Genomic DNA, 23,633 nt, shown 5'->3' with positions numbered 1-23,633 from the left:
AGAAAAGCCAGAATATGTTCAGAAAAGAGTGACAAAAGAAAACCAGAGGGCTAGAATTATAGTTATGTAAAGAGAGAGTGAAGGAACCTTTCCAACTTTATGATTCCTTCCCATTTTATGATTTTTACTGACCCTCATTCCCATTGGGTCCTAACAATACTGTCTGAAATAATTTGAGGCGAAATAGGTAAATTACTTGCCCAGAATTATCCAAAGCTTCATTACACAGTATTCATTTGAAACCAGCTTTTCTCATTATTACTTTTTAATGTTGACTATATTGTATAAACTATATACGGGCTGTAAGAAGACACTCTTGTAAGAAGAGATTCTTGTGAGTGCATTGAATGAACTGGCCAAAGTGTATAAGGCTCATAGGTCATTACAGAGGTGTGATGTTCGAGCAGAAGAAATATTTTCTGGAATACATTAATTCTGTAGCAATCTTAGGTTGGGAACATACAAAGGCTGGATTTCTAGCTTTGCTTTTTCATCCTGTTTTAGGTGTCGCTCTGTCAGCTGGAAGCTGATGTGGCTTGGATGGATTTCATTAGCCATCCACCTGAGGGAGACTGGCAACGTATAGCTCCTCTGCGTGTCCTCAGTTTTGATATTGAATGTGCTGGACGTAAAGGTATTGAGGGCAAATTTGAAAAGGGCAGAATGTGACATAATAAAGTAGAAATAGGGAGACTAATCATTCTTATATGTAATTCCACATATAAGAATTGCTTAAGACCCTGATAAGAAGAGACATGTTGGGTGAAACATTCTATTGGTAATGAAATATATCAGCTTAAGCTTGGAAGTAGGTATAATTGCCAGCTTACACAACAGAGTGGTTGTCAGAAGGCTCATATAGCAGATATGCAGAGTTGTATTAGCTATACGAGCCAAACAAATCCTTTGAATAAATAAGTGGGTAAGTGGTTTAATTGTGTAACGCTTTATTGATTGCAAATTAGAATGACCAGTTACTCATATTGTCAGATACAGTTCTGTTTTACAGATTAAAAGAATGGTTTAGAAACAGATCGACAGTTCTGAAAGCTTGGAATATGGGCTTTGAGGTTCCCCATCTAAGTTATAACAATAAATTGCTCATACTTCAGATTCAATAATAGATGCCCTTGAGAATGAAAGATGAGCAGTTCTTATGTTAATGGTCTCTTCTGTACCTCATCCCTGTTCTGTGTTTCGTCTCAGGCATTTTTCCTGAACCAGAGAAGGACCCAGTAATCCAAATTGCCAATATGGTTCTACGCCAGGGTGAGAAGGATCCTTTTGTGCGTAATGTGTTCACATTACAAAGCTGTGCCCCTATTGTGGGCTCTCAAGTGCTTTGCTTTTCAAAGGAAGATGAACTTCTCAAGGTAAGACAATATCTTAGATCTGTGGAATATGATGAACTTAGGGAATTGTTTTTCAGACTTGACAACCTTAAGATGTATTGGCTTCAGTTCCCAGAATTCCCCAGTCAGCATGTTTAATATGGAATGTACCTAGTTTTAGGATTTGTGTGTGGATAATATATCCCATTTTAGGTCATATTTATGCAGAAATATTGAAAATTCACAAGATCAGACAAACCTTTAAGTCCCACTTAGATAATATGATGGAATGCTACACCAAGTTCCAGCGTGAACTGTGATAATAAGGGATGTATAATGTATTATGGCCTAATGTGTAAGGCAAGACAGTTCTTATGTGCCAGACTATGAAAGAAGAAAGATTAGCTATTCCAGATGTAGAAAATATGGAATGCATCAAAACTTTGACATAAAAAGTAGGGAAGATAATATCTCAGACTTATGGAGGAAAGACCTGAATAGGTTATGTAATTTCTACTTGTTCTACTCATTCTTCCCTCTTTTAGTTTGGCCTGGGCTTGGTTCGTTTATTCATCATGTTACATGAAACCTTGATTTACCATACCTTGGGGCAATGGATTTCGTATGCAATGGATAATTTTTCTGCATTAAGTGAAATTTTATTTGCGTAAATAAGTCTCTACGAGTGAATCCTCTCCAACTGAATGAACATTTGTTTATAACAGACAATCCCCCCCTCCAACTAGTCTGTTAAAATGAGTTGTTATATTGAAAAAAAATCAAATATTTATTTATTTATTTTATTTTTATTACATTTATATCCCGCCCTTCTCCAAAGACTCCAAGGTTGGATGTGAGCAAACACAGTATCATGAAAAGAAAGACTTAGAAAGCCATTGATTTTAAGATACAAGAAGCTTTATTTCATGACATTGTCATTTTTGAATAGCATAGTTATTCCCATAAGCATAAAGTCTTTCCATTCTAATCCAAGCACTTACGTATTTAAGAGGGGATGATAGAATAGTTGTATTTCTCCTGAATTTACATAGTGGGACCCTGGAAGATCTTAAACTCTTGCAGAGTTTAGAAATAAACTAAACAATAAATAATTCTGGCCCAAATGGGCTGATGGTCTTTGTAAATGACTTCAGTTGTTTTGAGATTCTTCCGACGAATCTGATAAGCTGATAAGCTTCAGATTATAGCATCAGCTTCTAGCTTCAGCTTTATTGTGTGCATGCCCAGGAGATCCACATAAACTCATTAAGCATTCTAAAAACTTAAAATAAGGATCGGTTGCAGCTCAGTGGTTCATTGGGAAGCATCCAGTTTGCTTTGTGGAAAAGATAAAGGTAAGCTGAAATGATAGAGAAGTCTCCTTTGGGTCAGTGCTGCAGTTGAAGCAGGTTGCAGGTTTACCCAGTTGACTTTTGATGAATGTAAGTTTTGTGGCTGGTCATGCTCTTTTTGCATAGGTAAGCCACCTATAGCAACTTTGCAAGAGCATCTAATGCTTCATGATCCAAATATGTCCCTTGGTCTAAAAGGCCTAAAAATTAATGTTTTTCCAGACTTGGGCAGAATTTATACGAACTGTAGATCCTGACATCATCACCGGCTATAACATCCAGAACTTTGACTTTCCTTATCTCCTTAACAGAGCCCAGACTCTCAAGGTAATCTGCACATTTCCTCCTTTTTTTGTATTTTGACATGCTCAACAAAATCAGTTACCCCCGTACTTTTATCTTACCTATAAATCCACTTGCCCTACTCTTCATTCATGCCTCAAAGTTTGTTTTTCTTCATCCCCAGGTCATCCCATTTCCCTTCTTGGGCCGTATTCTTTCCCGCAAGTCTGTCATCCGTGACTCTTCCTTCCAGTCTAAGCAGATGGGACGGAGGGAGAATAAAGTCATTAACATGGAAGGTAGAGCCCAATTTGATCTACTTCAGGTAAAAAAAAAAATCCCCCCTCCCCATAGTTCCATTTTACAGATGGGAAATTGAAGCTGAGAGGCAGTGGCAGCTGAGGGCTGTATTTGCCTATGGGGACATGCAGTTTCTCATAATTTAGCTTTTTCTCTTTCTGTAGGTTCTATTGAGGGATTACAAATTACGCTCCTACACCTTGAACGCTGTCAGTTATCATTTCCTGCAGGAACAGAAGGAAGATGTCCAGCATTCCATTATTACAGACCTGCAGGTAACACTTGATAGCCATGTTTGCAAGTAGTATTTCTTCCCCTGGTATGAATACCCTTTTGTAGTTGTTACTGTTTTTATTACCCCCAGTGGCTTCTATCCGTCGTATGACTGATTTGGGTCCCTGAACGAGGGAACCAAATGGCTCAGGAATTCTGGGAGTTGAAGTCCACGAGTCATAAAAGAGCCGAGGTTGCCTACCCCTGGTCTAGATCCTTTACTTGCATCTGCACCTCTCTTTTCCTTTTTGTTTCTGTGCCCATATCTTTTTCCCTCTCTTCTTAGACCTTCCCCCTCCTTGACTCCCTGGGGAGCACTTACGTTTTGGGGAAAACATTAAAATGGCTGTCTTACATGGCCAACACTCTTCCAGTGCTTAGAAAGGGCTAACTGGACGTTATAAATATACAGCATATGCCTTCCTCTTGATTTTGCCATTCCTCTTTTGATTTTTGACATGACATTCCTGTCTTGATTTTATGCTGCAGCCAAGAAAGTCAAATCATAGCACTGCAGGTTGGATGCAGACAGGGTTAGGTAGGGAGACAGGGAAGTCCCCTGGCCTGGAAGTGTCTTAATCCTGATTTGTGTGCATTATGACAATAGAAAGCCCTTCTTTTTTTTGATACAGTGAATTCTTATGCATATCTTTTGCTTCCTTATTTCTTTCTGAAAGAGTTTTTTTCCCCTTCAGAACTTTTTATTATATGCTTTTTCAAGACAATAATTCCTAAGAAAAACAAAATTAACTATTAAACAGGCGTAAACTTTTCAGAAGAGATAATTAAGGGGGGAAAAGAGCCCTGTATGCTTGGCAGTAACCCTCTTGTACCTCAGGTAATAAAATTAAACAAAATAAAAGGCATGGTAAAGGTAAAAGTTCCCCCGCACATGCGTGCTAGTCGTTTCCGACTCTAGGGGCCGGTGCTCATCTCCGTTTCAAAGCTGAAGAGCCAGCGCCTGTCCGAGGACGTCTCCGTGGTCATGTGGCCAGCATGACTAGACGCCAAAGGCGCGCGGAACGCTGTTACCTTCCCACCGTAGTGGTCCCTATTTTTCTACTTGCATTTTTACGTGCTTTCGAATTGCTAGGTTGGCAGAAGCTGGGATGAGTAACAGGCGCTCACTCTGTTACGCGGCACTCGGGATTCGACCCGCCAAACTGCCGACCTTCTGATCGACAAGCTCAGCATCCTAACCCACTGAGCCACCGCGTCCCTAAAAGGCATGGCCACAATACAAAAAAAAGTTATCTTGACCTGGACAAGTTATTTAACTCTTGTGGATCTGAGATGGCAAAGTCAAGTGTATCGTACGAACTAATTTGCATCAGGTGTCAGGATTTAACAGGCTGTCATTCTTAATTTGTCTGTGCATAGAAGGAACAAGAGACATAGGTTGTCCTTGGTTTGAAGACCAGCGCAAGGCTTTCATCACTGGAGAGGATCTGTGTCAGATGAATTAGAAAAGCCCAACAGCCACCTTGTGCGCCATTCTTGATCAGGGAACATAACAGGAAAATTGATTAAATGGTTCATCCAGCTGATGTATCCTCTCAGGGAGGACGACATATTTTGGGCAAATCTGGTAGAACTTCCTTTCCCTGATTAAGTGAGACATGAGACGATCCTCAGTGATCCTGCTAGCTTTGCCTACGCTTTGCCTTTTCTCTTTGAGAAGGGAAAATGTGAAATGTGATGAGACCCAGGGCGGTATATAAATCGAATAAAATAAATAAATGTGAGGTGGCAGCCCATTCAGAGTTGGGGTGGCAGGTTGTCAGCCTGGTAGATCAATAGTTCCTCATACCTACCATAGAGAATGAACGGGTGCTCAATCTTTTTGGGGGTCAAGGTTCTTATATCATTTTCTGTTAAGACTGCATGTGTTCGTAACAAGGTGAAAAATGGGTGAGAGCCGAAGGGGAAGTGCATATGTCCAGAGTAAAGCACATGATTTTCTTTAACCTCATCTGCTTTTTTTTTCATAAATTTGTTCTGTTCCATTCCACCGTCCTCCTATATCCAATCCTGAAATCTCTATTTAATTTAAACTAATATATTAAAAAATAACAGTGAATGCACTGATTGTACTGCTATAGAAACCAAATCGATGCTGAATTTAATAACAGCTGCAAGACTTTTGGTAGCGCAATACTGGAAGAAGGAGGACCTGCCTACTATTGAAGAATGGACTTTGAAAGTTTCGAATTTGGCAGAAATGGCTAAAATCTCGGCATATGTGAAAGATCACTCGCAACAGAGATATATAGTGGAATGGAGAAGATGGATTGATTTTATTCAGAACAAATATGGGACTACAAAGTATCATTTAGCTTTTGAATAGTTATTAGTTATTGTAATTAGAGGCTATATTATTTTTCTTTTCTATGGCTAAGGAGAGTTAAAGTGCGATAGGGTTTAAAGAGTAATTAAAGTAATTAGAATATTTTAGAGTAAGATTGTATGATGTAATACCCTGTATTTGGCTCTGGGAAGTCGGGGGGGGTGTTGGGATGGGAGGGGTGGGGTAGATGGGGTATATGTTTCAAAAATGTATTTTAAAACTTTTCAATAAAAAAAATAACAGTGAATGACGAAGTTAGCCTTGAGCTGAACGTCAACCAGTTATCTTTGAGGTGAACCATCAAGCAGCTAATGGAACGATCAAAAAGTTATTTCTTCTAGGCCTGAAAAGAGTGGGGATGAGTGTTCCCTGGGCAGGATCTCAGCCGACCTATAAAACCAGCAGCCAGAGGATATACCTCTACCACCCTTTTCCATTCCCATGCCAACTTAGCGTCTCTATCAATTTGCTTCCATTGCTTGGAGAGCATTACATGAATAGTGCTTCTATTGCTATATGGTGTTTTCCTGTTTCCCTATAAATTTGGCCAGCTTTGATACTTAAGACACATACATGCGTATATTTCTTGGCTCCTGGGTTTTTTTCCCCCCCAGAAATGAATTTTGTTTTCTAAAAAGAAAACAAATGGATGATTTTAATCATTCTTGTATTTATTTGTCCAGAGCTGAAATGATATCTCCTTGAGCTCCTCCTGACCACCTTTGACTTCCCCTTGCAGAATGGTTCAGATCAGTCACGTCGGCGACTGGCTGTCTACTGCCTCAAGGATGCCTATCTGCCACTGCGGCTTTTGGAGAAGCTCATGTGTGTCATCAATTACATGGAGATGGCGAGAGTCACTGGGGTACCTCTTAGCTATCTTCTAGCCCGGGGGCAACAAATCAAAGTGGTATCCCAACTTCTGCGTCAGGTAAGAAGAAACTGATCTTTTGCCAACAAGGTTGGGAGATCAGAAGCTCAAATCTTGAGAAGATTTTTATTATGAAACGTGTGCGAAGAAGCATAGAGTGTAGCTGTCAACTGTCTCCAAGATGCTTATCTGCCACTGTGACTTTTGGGAAAGCTCCATGTGTATCGCTAATTATATGGAGATGGCGAGAGTCACTGGGGTACCTCTCAGCTAGCCCCATACTTATCCAATAGCAAGTTTATATCTGTTTAGTTCTGTACACACAGAACTGTTGTAAAATATTATTTCCTCCTGAGAAGGACCTTATAAAATTGAATTCACAGCTGAAGAATTAGAAGCGCAAGCACAATATCAATATATGGTCGGATTTTTATTACTTTATTACTATTATTAATTACTATTTTATCTCACCCTTACTCCAGAGAACTCATGGTAGCATATATTCTCCCATTATCTCACTAATCCAAGCAACTGTTCTTTAAAAAGGGATGGGCTAATGGATAATTCATTAGTAAGCTGTGTGACTGATTGAAGATCTGAAGCTGGATCCTCTCATCATATGAACCACCATGTTGGTTTTCTTATCAATCATATTTGTGTCTTGCTACAGTCATGAACTTGGTGGATTTAGATAAAACCTCTGCAAAAGGTTTCATCCTTCCAGTTCCTTTTCAGCTATCTTTCATCGCTTTCTGGGTTTAGAATCCATGTGATTTGTTTAGTTCCAGCTTATGAGGATACATGAATCCAGCCATTTTACTCAAGCTTTTACCATTTAGACTGTGGAATATTCCATGAGCCAAGCCAACCATAGGTGGTTCAACGAAGCATAATTAAAACACCATAGTTTAATTTGTGAAACTGGCAATTGTAACTGTTTGGATGTAGGCTCGGATTGTAAGCTGATTTTTTTAAAAAGTTAATGTTATGCAGCATTTTATTTCTTCACTGCCATCTCTAATGATACAAGGAATATTACCCTGAATATATAGAAAATGACAGTATGAAAAAAACACCCCAAAAATATAGTGCATAAGTCATGAATCATCAGTAATGAAATGTGTAGCAAATTATAAGGCTGTGAAGAAATGGGACAGTTTTTATAGTTAAAAGTTTACTCCTCTCCAACCCATTCTTATTGAATGGGTGTAGGGAATTTGGCTTTTTTTTGCAAGGTATATTGAAAATATAATGGAAGAAATCCCACCTACCAGCAGAATGATAAGAGTAGCTCCAAAGCCGATATTTTTCTCCCTTCAAAGGCTATGAAGCAGAATCTGGTGATGCCAGTGGTGAAGACAGAAGGAGGGGAGGACTACGCTGGTGCAACTGTCATCGAACCTCTGAAAGGGTAAGTTTTATAAGTCCCGAAATTTGGGAAATGAGATTTTTCTTAAACTAATGGATGCAAAGGTGGGAAGGAATTTGTATTGGGGGGGGAGTTGCGTACTCTGGTTGAGAGGTGTTGCAGAAACGCATAAGCAAACCATGCATTGTCCTAAACCATGGCTCTTTTTGCTTGGTTTGGTTCACAAAATGCATGAACTTGATGCTTTGCAAATATGTGTAAACTAGGTCCAGGCCATGTTAAAACAAGCCGTAACAACATTATATATGAATTCAATTATTGAGTTTTTCTTCCATATATGAATCTTGGGTTCAGAAAAGAGGACCATGGTGAGAAGACAGTGGGTTGGATCCCAGGCTGTTCCAACTTTGGGCAATGGAGAAGAAGACTCTAATTTGAGAAGGAGATCCCCATGAAGTTGAATCTTTCCTTGATGAAAGGTGGAAGGATGAAATGATTTTTTGGAGGGATAGCAAAGAAGAGCATTTTGTCTAATTCAGTCCTATTTAGCTTGGTAGATTCATTGGGACCGTAAAGGCATATTTGCTGAGATTTCTGGGAATTGTAGTTCTAAGATCTTTAGAGAATCCCATTGGAGAAGAGGGTGGAGCAAGAGGAGATTAGATTAGATTAGATTAGATTAGATTAGTCAGACAGATAATTCTCCCCCTCTGTATGTGAGTGGAGGGAGTATACACATTTAAGTAAAAATATTTCTCTTTTAGCTATTATGATGTGCCAATTGCAACCTTGGACTTCTCCTCATTATACCCTTCAATCATGATGGCTCACAATCTGTGCTATACTACTCTTTTACAACAGGGGGCAGTTGAGCGCTATGGGTGAGTGAAGAAGGATGTATCTTGCTAACTCTTACTCAGTTACCTAAAGAATTGAATGGGAGGAAATCATAAATGATAAAATCCACTAGCCCTCATTTCCTAGAGTTGGAGGGACGGGAGTCACTTTTTGATGCTTCATGTTGCTTTGATACAATTATTTTCCCAAAAACCAAACCTAGCTGATTGGTTTTGAGCCTCATTATTTGCAAGTTTGTTTTATCAAAATCCAGAGGCCTGATACCCCAGATCTCCAAGAAATTTTTATTGTAAGAGAACTTAAGGGATTTGAAGCAGGGAACCTGAGTAGGGAGGGGAGATGGCTGAAGCAAGATGTAATTTAAACTGAGATGGTAACGGTTAAACTAGCAATTTGGACTTCTAGATTATTTATGATCTGACTGATTGTTTCTTGTTTTACTAGGCTTTCCCCAGAGCAATTCATTCGCACCCCTACAGGGGACCATTTTGTGAAGTCATCTGTTCGTAAAGGTCTTCTGCCTGAGATCTTGGAGAACTTGCTGGCTGCTCGTAAGAGGTGAAAAGGGAGGAATATGGGAATATAGGTCATAATTTAGCATGTAGACTACAGGAACAAAATAGAATACTTGAACAGAATAGAACACATTAATAGCTGTGGTTCAGTCTTGCTATCTCCAATTAAAAAAATGTCAAAGCAGGACAGTAAATGAGTAGAGGACGTTACCTAAAGCACTGGGTTGCTGTTCTGGTCAGAGTGGATATTTATTGGGCTTGGATTACAGTGTATTTCATATGAACACACTGCCACTGGCAGGAGCCTGAATCCACAGATATTTCTGAACAGAGAGAGAGCCGTTAAGGGAAGCTAGTAAAGAAGAACTGATGGTTTTACCTCATTCTGTTCTTTCTTTGGCTAAGGGCCAAGCTAGAATTGAAGCAGGAGACTGACCCATTTAAGCGACAGGTGCTGGATGGACGGCAGTTGGCTCTCAAGGTCAGCGCCAATTCTGTTTATGGATTCACCGGGGCCCAAGTAGGCAAACTACCTTGCCTTGAAATCTCACAGGTAAGCCTCACCTCTCTCAAAGTTAGGGGAGTTCCACAGGATCTGCTTCTGAATGCTGGAAGCCATTGTTATGTGTCTCCTATCGGGGCAGTTGTATATCTACACATCTATGTTTCAATAAAGTATTTCCTACTGTCACTTAAGCTGATTTCCCATAAAATATCTGGTGTCTTTGTCCTCTTGTTCCTTGACTTGCTAGCAGCTTGTGCTAAGATATTAAAAACTATTTTTGCATTTTAAAATGAACCAATGTTTTATAGTTGATCAGTTGAAGCTTTAAAGCAAGGAGAAGGAAGTAAAAACATATCTTAATTTCATGTGAGGGGCTAATGCAAAATTGTCATCCAAAGATTTTTTTAAAAAAATACTAAACAAATTCCTGTCGTACAAACTAATCTCAAATAGCCATTTCTAATTTGGACATTTTAGAATATAACTTCCACCAACCTCAATCAACAGTGCCAGAAATAAGGGATGATGGTAGCTGTAGTTGCACAATATTTGGAAGGAGTGATGTTGAAGAAGATTTGCAAAGTGACAATTAACTATGACAACTAAACAAAAACTCTGACAGATGGATGTGCTTTCTCTGAAGATACCAAAGATAGGCAAGGGGAAGCCCATGACCTATGTGGGATAGCCCAAGGTGTCGGGTTATCTATGCTTGAAAACAAAATGTTCAGCTTTTGCATCTTGATTATTCTAGCTACGGTTCTACAAGTTTGGTTAGATAGCCAGCAGATATTTGCTTGGAAACTAAGCAGGCTTTCTAAGTGGGTGGAGAGCTTAATATCAGAACATCAAATTTCAGGGTTCACTATTTTCTAGAAACATTATAAGAGAATTAAAGATTGTTTTAATTCTCTGATTTATTGGCTTTGGAGTACTATTGAATATTGTCTGTATAAAATATGTGCACTTTTTAAATTGTAGCAGTTTTTTAAAAAAAACAAACAACTTTTGACTGTTGGGGAGGAGCAGACTTAGAAAATGATTCAGAGGAAGTGCTTTATACTAATATGCAAGCACAGCACCTCTGCTACTTGTCTAATGGAAGCCTGATTTTGCCTGACTTCCAAATGACTCTAAAAACAGAAAAGATTCTTTGAAGAATCTAGTAATTAACACAATTCTTGAAACACTGGCCTTTTTTTTTTCCAGAGTCCTACGGACTGCTCAGTTTTTACTCAATTTGGATTCTCAGAAAGTCCTTTTGCAAGCACTGGAATTCTTCTAAGCAAGATAATATTAACAGCCCAGTTGCTGCTCACCAATTAGATTTCCTATTAGAGGAAGCGATAAGAACCAACTTACTAGGTCAGAATTAGAAACTGCCTCCCCCTTTGCAAAAAAAAAAAAAACCCTGCTGCTGCTTTAATTAAAAGGAAAAATGAAAGCATACGGTATTTTGTAAGTCAGGCCCTATAGTTGTGATAAGGTGATAACAACTTTCTAGTTGTTAGTTAGAAATAATCCTTGATTCCTTTTCTATTTACAAAAATTCTATACAATCAATACCCTTGCCTGGGTAGGTATTGCTAAAAAGTTCTCTGAGGCTTCTTGATCCCTTTGGGAAGCTTACCTGGTATTGCTTACTACAGATGAATAAAGTTTGTAGCAAAAATGGTTTTCATAAACATATCTAATCTGAGAAAGAAAGTAGAAAATATTTTTTTCAAACAGCAATTATTTCTTCTAACAAATTAAGGAAGCCCTAAGGTTTTAGTGATACGGATACAGTTTTTTATAGAGACAGTAACAGACTGATGAAAATTGTTGATTGAATGTGGGACATTGAAATTTAAAGTTACTGCAACTAAATTTTTTGTTTGTCTCCATGAAGACAAAAATAATGCATGCTAACTATTCCTCCTTTCCAGAGTGTGACTGGATTTGGGCGTCAGATGATTGAGAAAACAAAGCAACTGGTAGAATCCAAGTACACTATTGCCAACGGATATAGTGCTGATGCAAAGGTGAGCAAGAGAAGGGCAGACTTATATTTCAATGGTAAATGGATAGAGAAAGTGAAAAGGCAACATGCTTTGTAGAATAGCAGCATACAGCTTTTTTTTCCGGTTCAGGAATAGACCAATTGGGTAGTGTATGTTAATGAAGACAGTGGCAGAACTAAAATTGGATGCACAGTCTTTTCTTTCAAAAAATTTAACACCTTCTGTCAAGCTGAAGGCAGCCAGGGGAGAAGTCACTAGGTCTTGGCAGAAGTCTGAAATGTTTGGCTTGGGCAGAAATGAATTTGAAATATTTGAAATTAAGCAAAAGTCATATGAAATTCAACTGAAATCTGGCTCTAGAGCTAAGGTTGCCCATGCTTGCCTTAGAGAAAGCATTTGCTATATTCCAGTATTGGTTAGCATAAAACTTGCCTTGTCATCTTCTGGGATCTTGTCCTCAACACATTGTTTACACATTTCTTTGGCAACATGTAATGGTATGAGGGAATGACTCTGGGTGACAGGAAGAAGAGCCACAGACGAGACAACCGTTATGCAAAAGGTATCTTAGCCCACAAAGACAGTAAGGGTGTGGGAAGCATTTCAGAAGGGACCCTCCCTAAAAGTAAAGGCTGGGAGAAATGCTTTCTGAACTGCATAATTCTGACACTAACCTTTTTTAAAATAAAGATATTCTTTTGGTATTCATGGTTTATGCTTCTTGTCTGGACTACTTCAAAGGACTGACATAATGTAATCATATTTCCAATGGCTTCTAAAATTGGGGTTAAGAATTGGAGGGAATTGCATCTTCTGACTAGAGTGAATGGGGGAGAGGCAGAACTGACCAAAAGAAGAGTGGTGGTGTGCTATATCTCTTTTGACAAAGGAACCTGAAGTAGGTCTTTGGTGTGATAGAAGTGCTCCGAGATAAAGAAGGACAAGAGTTCTTGAAGTTTTCGTTCTTTCCTTGAAGGTTATATATGGAGACACAGATTCAGTGATGTGCCGCCTGGGTGTGGAATCAGTTGCTGAAGCCATGGAACTAGGCAGGGAAGCAGCAGCCTGGGTCTCCAGCCATTTCATCCCACCCATCAAATTGGAGTTTGAGAAGGTACATTTGATGAGCATTGAAGTAGGTTTGAAGAAGTACTTGACACAAGATTGTCAAGCTGTTTTCCGGTGTGGTCCTTTTAGGAGTGCCCAAACTGCACTTCTGGAATTACGTTTCTTACATCTCTGAAGAACATCTGATCAGGGGGAGGTTTCCCCAATAGAATGTTATATAAAGGTAAACTCTCCTGTTGAATTCATGTCCAGGCAACTTCATATGTCTATGTAATTTTTTTGGCCATTCCCTTCTTCCAGAACATTTCTTTTTCAATTTTGAAATCAGCCTAAATTCCTGGAATTTCCTGGTAGACTCTCATTTGATCCTGCTTAGCTTTTTGAGATCTGCCAAAGTTGGCTAGAGGATTGCTACCCAGCAGGGCATTTGTTGCAGGAGTCAGATAGTGAAGACAGAACATAGTGATACTGAGAAGCTGTGGAATGATAGTAAATGTTCAGAAGCTTTAATCAAAATTACCAATATTAAGCTGTTCAATGAATATTCAAATATCAAACTAGATACTGTTTTAACTGTGAGAACACAGTTAATTTGCACTTTTTTGTTACATGCCTGGGAAAAAAAACATTGTGGTCTTCAAATTACTAGAATTCCTTAAATACACATCTGAATGGTCTATTTTCAGCTAAAGCTCTTATCTCTCTACTTCAAAGTCTTCCATTGAGAAGAACAATAGAGAGTGTTGCTGTACTGAATATTTTATTGAATTGAACTGAATACTTTATTTGGCCAGATGGGATTAGACATACTAGGAATTTGTCTCTGGTATAGAAGCACTCCGTGTACATGAAAAGCAATAGAGAGAATAATAATGCTAATAAAAGGAGAAGCAAAGAAGACAAGGATAAATAATATTACAGGCACGCTATATGGGTTAATATACATCAGACATATCAAACTCGCGACGTCACGTGCGTTGCTGGCAGTTGAGCGCAGCTTCCGCATGACGCCCGCGGGCCGGCAGTTTGATACCCCTGGTATACATAGGCAGTAAACAGAACTGTGAGAATTAGGTTTTCAGCAGAGTGATGGCACAAGTCATCTATAGCTCCGTCCTGAGGGAAAGAGTTGAAGCAATTTATGTCCAGGAGGTGAGGGCTCTGTAGATATCGTCTCAGCTCTCCTTTTGACCTGTACAATATACAGAAGATATTTCTATGGAAGGCAGACTGATTGCAATTATTATTTCTGCAGTCTTGACCACCCATTGGCATCGGCACCTGTTCTGTTTGCATACATATAATTCTCAAAGCAAAAATGGGATCTCCGTATCCCTTGTCCAGCCTTAGTGCATTTTCTTGTCACTTCTTATTCCCTTTCACTCAGAATACTACCAAACGTCTTCCCATGCCTACTTAACCGGCTAATTCCTCTATGGTTCCTGCATTCACTCTTGATACCTTTCCATTGCTTTCCATTCTTCCAGTCTTCAGCGCCATCCTCATGCATATGCTAAGGAAATTGTCCACTCCATAAACAAAAGTGGAGTGTTTGTTCTCAAACCAGACGGTTATTTCTTCGGTTCCTAAAATCCTGTTCAAATTAAATAGTTGGATAAACCTGCAATGGAATCTGGTTTGGGGAATTACATAAAGCCATGATATTTTCTCTACCAGGTATATTTTCCATATCTCCTAATCAATAAGAAGCGCTATGCTGGCCTGTACTTTTCCTCCAACTCTGACCTGCATGACAAGATGGACTGCAAGGGCATTGAGACTGTGCGTCGAGACAACTGCCCCCTGGTGGCAAACCTCATCAACACCTGTCTACAGAAGCTGCTCATAGATAGGTCTGTAAATTGGAGCAGAAATTGTTGTGCCTGATGAGCATCTCTTGAGTAGCAGGAATGTGTTTGCAGAGGGACAGTATGAGCAAATATTTGCAACTGCTAAACTATTATTAATTGCAGTATTTTTGACTTCTACGTAATATGTCTTTGGTGTGAGCAGTGTGGGAATTTCAGCCTATGTCCTCCATTTCCCTTCCTTTTTTGTCCTCACAACAGCTCTCTGAGAATGGGCAGAAAGAGAATAATTGACCCAATGAATTTTGCAGTTGAGTGGAACAATTTGAAGCTGGGTTTCCCCAGTTCATTGTAACTTTCTGAGCAATAGGCTATACTAGCTCCTAAAATGACACATTGCCCCTTTGATTTGAGACCTTTTATCCCCACCCCCACTCCAGCCTGTCTATACTTTATAAAGCTCAGAATTGGTGTTCTGTTCAAGAGGACACTCTAAATTGTCACATGCACTGTACTTTTCAGGGACCCTTCTGGGGCTGTAACCCATGCCAAGGAAGTGATTTCAGATCTGCTGTGCAACAGAGTTGACATTTCACAGTTGGTGATCACCAAGGAGTTGACACGCACCGCAGATGAATATGCAGGGCGCCAGGCTCACGTGGAACTGGCCGAGAGGTGAGCTGAAAGCAAGAAAGAATGCTTTAATTCACTTTTTCTTGTTTAAGAGTGCAGCAAGGGGTGCTCTAATTTTAAAATACTCGGTATCCAGACTTGGTGGAAGTAGACTAAATCTGTTAACCTTCTATTGATCCAGTCCTCTAGTCCTTTCCTAATCTAGTCTATCTAGCAACAAATTTCCAAGGACTTATTCCTAGCCCTGCAGTATGCCAAGGATTGAACCTGGCACCTTTTGCATAGACAAAGCACATGCTCTCTCAACTATTTCTGGCACCTCTCTTGGGATTTGATGAGAAACTGTCATGCAGTGTTGAAGGTTTGGAGCTGCCTCATCTCTCTCTCCCCACAGTCTTGCTACCCTAAGTGATACCCACCCTGTCTGTCCTCAGGGCAGCGGAAAAAGGTGTGTGGGTGTGGGGTGGCCAGCCAGGCATGACTGAGGGGAAAGGCAGAAATAGTCGTGGTGAGTGCAGCTGCAAGTGGAACTTCTGTGACACCCACCTCTTGGCTCTGGGCTTCCTGTCTTGGCTGCAGCCATGGTATCTGCCACCCAGAGACACCTGGGAGGTAACAAGGCCTTTTGGCTGCTCCACTGCCTCTCGATAAACAAAAGTTTAGAAGGTGAAAGTGCCCTGGTGTAGCCACATTTGTGGAGAAGATCTAACACTAGCTTTACTTTCTGCTGTGTATTTCCTCTGCCATTCTCCATTCCTTCAGCCTCTTTTGATTCCTACTCAGATATCTCTCTGCTCAAGGAAAATACTCCACTTGGGTCATGTGTGAAAACTTTCCATCTCCCATGTCTGAAGCTTATAATTGTCCAGAGCTTTTTATTCTGCCTCCTTCTTTCTCAGTCCATCCTGACTCTGCTTGGGATTAATTTGCAGTCCCTTCTTCTGAAGATTACTTAGTTCCAGCCTGCCTCCATCCTTCAGGCAATCCTTCTCTTTGACCTATGCGGCCCTCCTATCACTTTTCCCTTTAGGATGCGTCGGCGGGATCCTGGTAGTGCTCCCAACTTGGGAGATCGAGTTCCTTATGTTATCATCAGCGCAGCCAAGGGTGTTGCAGCGTACATGAAATCTGAAGTAAGTATGGAGGAAGGATGATGCTAGACAGGGAGTTATACATAAAAGACAAGGCTAATAAGGGTTGCTGTTGTGATGACTATTGTCTTGTAAAGGAGTAAATATTTCTTCCCCACTATCAGAATGCATGTGCACCTTGGCCTGTAGCCTGTTAAGTGGCTTTCATCCTTCAGTAAAGTGATAAAGTAGCTTTGTCCTTAGGTGCCCAGGCAGTCTAGTCCAGACATGTCAAACACAAGGCCTGGGGGCCAGATCCGGCCCACGAAATGGTTTCATGCGGCCCGTGAAGCCATCCTGGGAACAGTGAGGGAATGGCCCCCACTGCCTTGGCCCTGGCCCAGAGACCCTCCTTCCGCCAGAGACCCTCAGATCTGTCCCACTCCTGCCCAGGCCCCCATAGGCACCCTTGATACAAACGATGTAGAACTGGCCATGCCCACCCAGTAGGCCATACACACTCTAGCCACGCCCACCCAGTAGGCCACGCCTACCCAGACCATACCCACCCGGCCCCCTGAGGGCAACCACAATGCTGATGTGGCCCTCAGTGAAATTGAGTTTGACACCCCTGGTCTAGTCCTACTGCCTTGGACCCAACCAATGCTTCTTGCTTATGTTTTTCTTTTCTTTTTTCAGGATCCCATCTATGTGCTGGAGAACAACTTGCCCATTGATACCCAGTACTATCTTGAGCAACAACTGGCTAAGCCCCTCTTGCGTATCTTTGAGCCTATCTTGGGAGAGGGCAAAGCTCAGAATGTTTTACTGAGTGAGTGTGACATTTGGCCTTCAACAATAAATCAAAATAGGATTCTGATTTTGACTTAGAATAACAGGGTTGGTAGGAATCTTGGAAGACTTCTAATCCAACCCCCTGTTTGAGCAGGACACTGTATTCCGGACAAATGATTGTCCAGTCTCTTCTTAAATACCTCCACTGATGAAGCATCCACAGCTTCTGGAGTCAAGCTGTTCCACTGATTAATTGTTCTCACGGTCAAGAAATTTCTCCTTAATTCTTGGTTGGATCTCTCTGATAATCTTCCATTAAAGTTTTTGAAAGAGAGGGGACTCTCTAATTTTAGAAAACCAAAATCCTGAAGCCATACTTTTTAAATTTCAGGTTAATTTGTCAGGAATCTTAACTAACCATGGTTGTTTTTGCTGATAGTCCTGCAGAATTTCCTTTTATTGATGTAGGAAAGAACAAAGCAAAACTGCTACTTCTTGAATGTGAATTAAGAGTTGTCTGGTGTTTGATAGGCCACTTGAGTGAAGTGGCCTAAGTTCTTGGGTAAGAGAGAAAGTAACTGATATTTTTGAGTCCACAAAGATCTTTCTCAGATGGGATCTTCAAACTCTAGTCATGCTGCACGTGCAAAGAAAAGAGTGAGTTCCCTTTGAAGGATTCTGATCCCCAAATCGCTCTGGACTTTTAATAATGATTAAGACTGTTAAGCTCACTCTGCCTGTTTTTCAGTTGAGCCAAGGAAAAAAGGCAGCTGGGATACTGCATGAAAAGAGGGCAGAGATGTCATAAATAGCCTTTGGGAGCACCTGCTTATTATTGGTTAGTTTTGGAAGCTAAACAAGTTTAGGCTGGGTTAATATTTTGGAAAACTACCAAGAAATCTGAGGGCTTCAGACTAGGAAGCCTGAAAGTCAAAAGCATCTCAGATTGCTGCTAATTAAACTATATAGGCATGTCACTGGGAATCAAGCTTGATTTGAAGGAGATGAACAGTGAGTTTGTCTGAACAAGTATTCTTTTTTGGGAGATGCCCTGGATAGTTGGATTTATGTATTTATTTTTATCCCACCCTCATTATTTTTATAAAAAAAAACTCAAGGCAGTGAACATACTCAATACTCCATCCTATTTTCCCCCCACAATGACAACCTTGTGAGATGAGTTGAGCTGAGAGAGTTGGGCCAAAAGCCAGCCAGCTTTCGTATCTAACGCAGGACTAGAATTCACGTCTCCTGCTTTCTCGTCTGCTGCGTTAACCAATAGACCAAACTGGCGCTCTTGCTTTTTTCACAAGAATATTTTTATACTGGGGCTTTACCTTTGTAAGCTGCCCAGAGTTGCTGAGAGTGAGTTGGATGGCCATATAAATTTTCTTGATAAATACATAAAAACATGACTGACTGGGCAGGTGAAATCAGCAGTATTTTCCCTAATGTGCATAAAGATCTGGACTGCGGTGTGTTTGATCCTTCATCTCTTTCCCTTGCAGAGGGAGAACACACTCGCTGCAAAACAGTATTGACAGCCAAAGTTGGAGGACTCATGGCTTTTGCGACTAAACGAAGCACCTGCATTGGTTGCCGGGCTGTGCTCAACCACCACGGTGAGATCCTGCTCTGCCCACATGTCTTCTCAGAGCCCATTAATTTTTTCCCTTCCCCCATCCCTCACGTCTAACCAACAGTGCATGTTGCAAGTTCCTATTGCCGGAACTTGCCACAGAGTACAGAAGCTGCGCCTCTGTAACCAGCAGGAAAACTCTTGCAATAGATCAGCACACTTCACAGTTTGTGGCCTCTGCTGTTGCCCCAGTACTTTCCCTCTTCGGTCTCCTCCAAATTTATAGGAGGATGAAAAGTGAACATAGTAGGAAAAGAGATGAAAGCTCAGGTGTTGGCATTCTCCTTGAATGTGTATGAAACTAATAGGTAGCTAAGCTCAACTAGGATTCCAGGCTACTTTGGGAGGAGATGGATTTCTGGAATATGGTTTAACATAGACATGTGCAACTTCCGTTGGTTGAAGGTCTGCAGCAAGCTTTGCACGTCACGTTAAAGGATGCAGTCCAAAAATGGGAGGAGTCAGGACTTATTTTGGGAACACATTTCTGAATGAAACTGGTGTTTTACATTTATGCAAGATTTAATGTATCCATGCTGCCCCCTTAAACACTCTACAAAATCCAAAAGTAATGCCAAGAAGAGTTTTTTTAGAAGCCTACCTACTTGTGGTATCGTGGTTCTGGGGCTATAGAAAAGACTCCTGGTGACCTTATACATTTTGCACTCAGTAGAGAGAAAACTTTGGAGCAAATTATTCTCTGGGGAAGAAACTCTTTAAAGAGGAATATCTCAAACATCTCAGTTGTGGTTTCTTTTTTGTGGTCCTGTTATCTTGCAAACTAGACCGTAGTTAATCAAAAGGCAGGTGGATAACAACAACAAACTGGAAGAATGAGTAACTTGAGATTAGTGAAGCAAGTGGCGTTAATGAGTCTTCAGCCAAGGCCCAAATTACACTGAAATATTCTGAGATAATAGGACTTTCTTTGCTAAAACTAGAAGCAGAGATCATTTAGGTGCTAGATGCAAGTAAAATTCATCCATCCCATGGTTGCAAATAGAATGTAGCTTGTTGCTTCTCTGTGTCTTCCTAGTTGCCCCTTCTCTTCAGAAACGATTTGGGAATGTAATTCCATGGAGCAGGACAGGGTGGGTGGAGATGCTTTTTTGATGTTTTGCTCTTCAACAGGCGCTGTTTGCAAGTTCTGCGTGGATCATCAGTCTGAACTTTACCAGAAAGAGGTAAATGAATTCATGATCAGGCAACTCAGTGGACCCCTTTAGCTGGCCTATGATCCACTACAAAGCACTGTTAGGCCTGTATCCCTCAAAAAGGAAGAAATGTCAGATGAAAGAAATGTTGAGTTTGCAAATCATAAATACTTGATTTCACTGGGGAAAAGAATTTGTTTAAGATTAGCCACTTGGGAACTGGTAGCAGTTTGAAAGCAGAATGTGCTGGTATAATGTCAAGACTAAAAGTCTGAACTCAAAAATCAGAAAATCCCTAATATAAACAATCCTGTAACCTCCGGCTCCTTTTTTGAATCAAGTGCTACTTTTTAACTTAAACCTCTCCATCCACCCCACAGATGCCACCCCACAGAGATCACAACAGTGTTCCCTATGGCCCCTTGTGACCAGGAATTATTGTAAATAGATTCCTGCCTTTAAAATAATTGTTCCCTTTGGCATATTCTTCTCCATATCTTTTTCCCCCTCCCCCTTTTTTGAATTCACAACAGGCTATGACCTAATTTTTTCAAATGTGTTTGTTGAACAGGCCATCATGGTCAGATTTGTACATGGTGGAAAGTACAGACCAGCCTTACAGCTTAGCAGGAGTGTGATCTGGACCTTTTTTTGGGCTCCTCATTGCAACATGGATGTAGTAATGTACTGCCTTACAAATCTACTTTGAGGATCCCAACAACATAACATGTTCAAAGTAGTCTGAGACTTTGCAATGCCTTCTAAATGCTGGGTTACATCCAAGGGAGAATGTCTTTCTGCTCTCTCCTCTTGTGGTTCTTCCTCCCCCATCTTTCTTTCTCCCCACAGGTGACCCATCTAAGCTGTCTGGAAGAAAAGTTCTCTCGTTTATGGACACAGTGCCAGCGTTGCCAGGGGAGCTTACATGAAGATGTACTGTGTACCAGGTGAGAACTGATCACCCACCGCACCCTCTTATGGCAGCACAGGCTCTTGTCTGTTCCCACGGGACATTGGGATAAAATATGGCTTTATGCCACCACCCCCAAGTGTTTACAACTGCTTATCAAGCCAGTTTGGGATCAGCAAACAGATGGCTCCCACGCAGAGGTAAGGGGTGGGGGTATACCTGAAGCCATTTATTGCCTTTATAAATATAGCACCTGCCAGCTGGCAAAGGGATTGGGAGGGAAAAGATAGAGCCTTATGTTATGGTAGTCAACGTGTGTTAGCTGGGTTGTCTGGATTTAGAGAAGAGTGCACGAGAGGCACATTTAACATGGGATATAGTGACAAGCAGAGCCTGGCTGCTAGAATTTTAAGAACTTAGGGGACAGAATCTTAGTGGCATAGGTGGGCTTCTCACTGCAATGCGGAGTAATCATTTAAATTTTCCTTTACATTAAAAACAAGCACATTGATAACAAGCACCATACTCACACACCCCTCCCCCAAAAGGTATTAATTTTCCTCATTGGGCTAGATTTAAATAGCACATATCATAAATTGAGTTAACTAAATTATTACTGTGTTCATTTATCCAGTAATATTCCAACAAATAAACCATATTATGATTTAACGTAATGGCTTTGATCACAAAGCATCTAGTGTCAGACTTTCCCACAGTATGTTATACCATAAATTATCCTGTTTGAATCTACTCTGTGCTCAACTCAGGCCAGGCTACTCTTTTTTATTTTATAGTTATAATTTGTAAGAAGCATTTCTATTGAGGATTATTTTAGAACCAGAATCTTCTAGCTTCTATATCAAATGATGATATAGACTAGTGTTCGGGGGATCCCTGGGAATCCCCAAAGACCCCCTCTGGGGTCCGCAAAATCAACAATATTTGCCAGATCTTGAGGATGTTTGCAAACATTTAATAATGCTACTCTTATTTTTTATTTGTTAAAAATATTTTTAAATGAAAAATATGTATGTTAATATCTATTGATTTTAATACTTATTTTTACATGATTCAATAAATAATCTATAAATACATCAATTTTATTTTGATAAATATGGTAAATATCAATATATATCCAGTTTTGGTCACCACGATGTAAAAAAGATGTCGAGACTCTAGAGAGGGTACAGAGAAGAGCAACAAAGATGATTGGGGGACTGGAGGCTAAAACATATAGGGAACGATTGCTGGAATTGGGTATGTCTAGTTTAACGAAGAGAAGGGTGAGAGGTGACATGATAGCAGTGTTCCAATATCTCAGGGGCTGCGCCAAAGAGGAGGGAGTCAAGCTATTCTCCAAAGCACCTGAAAGCAGGACAAGAAGCAACGGATGGAAACTAGTCAAGGAGAGAAGCAACCTAGAACTAAGGAGAAATTTCCTGACAGTTAGAACAATTAACCAGTGGAACAACCTGCCTCCAGAGGTGGTGAATGCTCCAACACTGGAGGTTTTTAAGAAGAGACTGGACAGCCATTTGCCTGAAATGGTATAGGGTTTCCTGCCTGAGCAGGGGGTTGGACTAGATGACCTCCAAGGTCCCTTCCAACTACTACTACTACTACTACTACTACTTCTTCTTCTTCTTCTTCTTCTTCTTCTTATTATTATTATTATTATTATTATTATTATTATTATTATTATTATTATTATTATTATTATTATTATAACTCATACAAACAGAAGTTCTTCAGGGGTCCTTTATCTAACTCAATGGATCACAGGTTTTGAAAACGGAAGAGGGTCCTGAGAGCAAAACCTTTAAGAAACGCTGTTACAAACTACAGTTTCATTCTCATTGCAACTAAAGCTTTCCCCCCATTCCAGCCAACTGGGATTCCTTCAGAGGTATTGAGGCTGAACCCCAGAATTCCCAACCAAGGTGTTGGCTGTGCTTAGTAAGAATTCTGGACGTTTTGATTAAAGGAAAAAGTTGATTTATCAAGGTGGAGACAAGCCAAAACATAAAGGTTCTGTTCTTTTCATGCAGGGGAATTATCTTTTGTCCTCATCTCCTCCTCTCCCCCCCTCCCCCATTTCTCGATGTCTTTAAGCACTGACAAATAATTTGCTATTCTCATAAAAGATACCAACTCTTCATGGCTCTAATTTCTGATTTTTTTTCCTTCTTTCCTTCAGTCGTGACTGCCCCATCTTTTACATGCGGAAAAAAGTTCAGAAGGATCTTGATGATCAAGAATTAGTGATTTCGCGCTTTGGACCCCCTACTTGGTGATTGCTCATTCTCATCTGATGGGAACCACATCTTTTTACACCTAGAATCAAGGCGCAGCCACATTTAAGCTATCAGGGAAAATTACTGGCATTGGCACTGTTCTGTATTATAGACCCCATTGTCAGAATTGGGGAGAGGAGACAAACTGCATATTGCAAGAGAAATACAGCTTGGCTCAGAAAAGCTCCTTTATAGAATTGTGTGTTTGTAATATAAATTTCTACAAATAAAAATTAGCTCTTTTTCTTACACGTTA

At 40.4% G+C, this 23,633-nt stretch overlaps 1 protein-coding gene across 4 annotated transcripts in view; it reads left to right on the top strand.

Moving 5' to 3' along the window:
* The window catches only part of POLD1 (DNA polymerase delta 1, catalytic subunit), a 28,627-nt gene extending 4,994 nt beyond the window's left edge, over nt 1-23,633 (top strand). For 3 of the 4 annotated variants that reach the window (XM_083377908.1, XM_083377906.1, XM_083377907.1), the window contains 20 exons: nt 505-634; nt 1,207-1,373; nt 2,906-3,010; nt 3,150-3,290; nt 3,430-3,540; nt 6,625-6,816; nt 8,079-8,167; nt 8,890-9,006; nt 9,428-9,541; nt 9,904-10,051; nt 11,932-12,027; nt 12,983-13,120; nt 14,752-14,927; nt 15,405-15,557; nt 16,546-16,648; nt 17,285-17,417; nt 18,889-19,002; nt 20,151-20,203; nt 21,023-21,120; nt 23,281-23,633. In XM_083377908.1, the coding sequence (XP_083234034.1) occupies nt 505-634; nt 1,207-1,373; nt 2,906-3,010; nt 3,150-3,290; nt 3,430-3,540; nt 6,625-6,816; nt 8,079-8,167; nt 8,890-9,006; nt 9,428-9,541; nt 9,904-10,051; nt 11,932-12,027; nt 12,983-13,120; nt 14,752-14,927; nt 15,405-15,557; nt 16,546-16,648; nt 17,285-17,417; nt 18,889-19,002; nt 20,151-20,203; nt 21,023-21,120; nt 23,281-23,377 (2,475 nt within the window). In that variant the 3' untranslated portion in view covers nt 23,378-23,633. The remainder of the gene's footprint in view (nt 1-504; nt 635-1,206; nt 1,374-2,905; nt 3,011-3,149; nt 3,291-3,429; nt 3,541-6,624; nt 6,817-8,078; nt 8,168-8,889; nt 9,007-9,427; nt 9,542-9,903; nt 10,052-11,931; nt 12,028-12,982; nt 13,121-14,751; nt 14,928-15,404; nt 15,558-16,545; nt 16,649-17,284; nt 17,418-18,888; nt 19,003-20,150; nt 20,204-21,022; nt 21,121-23,280) is intronic. The other variant, XM_083377909.1, reaches the window with a different exon arrangement.

The sequence above is a fragment of the Vipera ursinii genome (genome assembly GCF_947247035.1).
Source record: "Vipera ursinii genome assembly, chromosome: Z".
NCBI classification, from domain to species: Eukaryota; Metazoa; Chordata; class Lepidosauria; order Squamata; family Viperidae; genus Vipera; species Vipera ursinii.
This window is presented reverse-complemented; position numbering and strand designations above follow the sequence as displayed.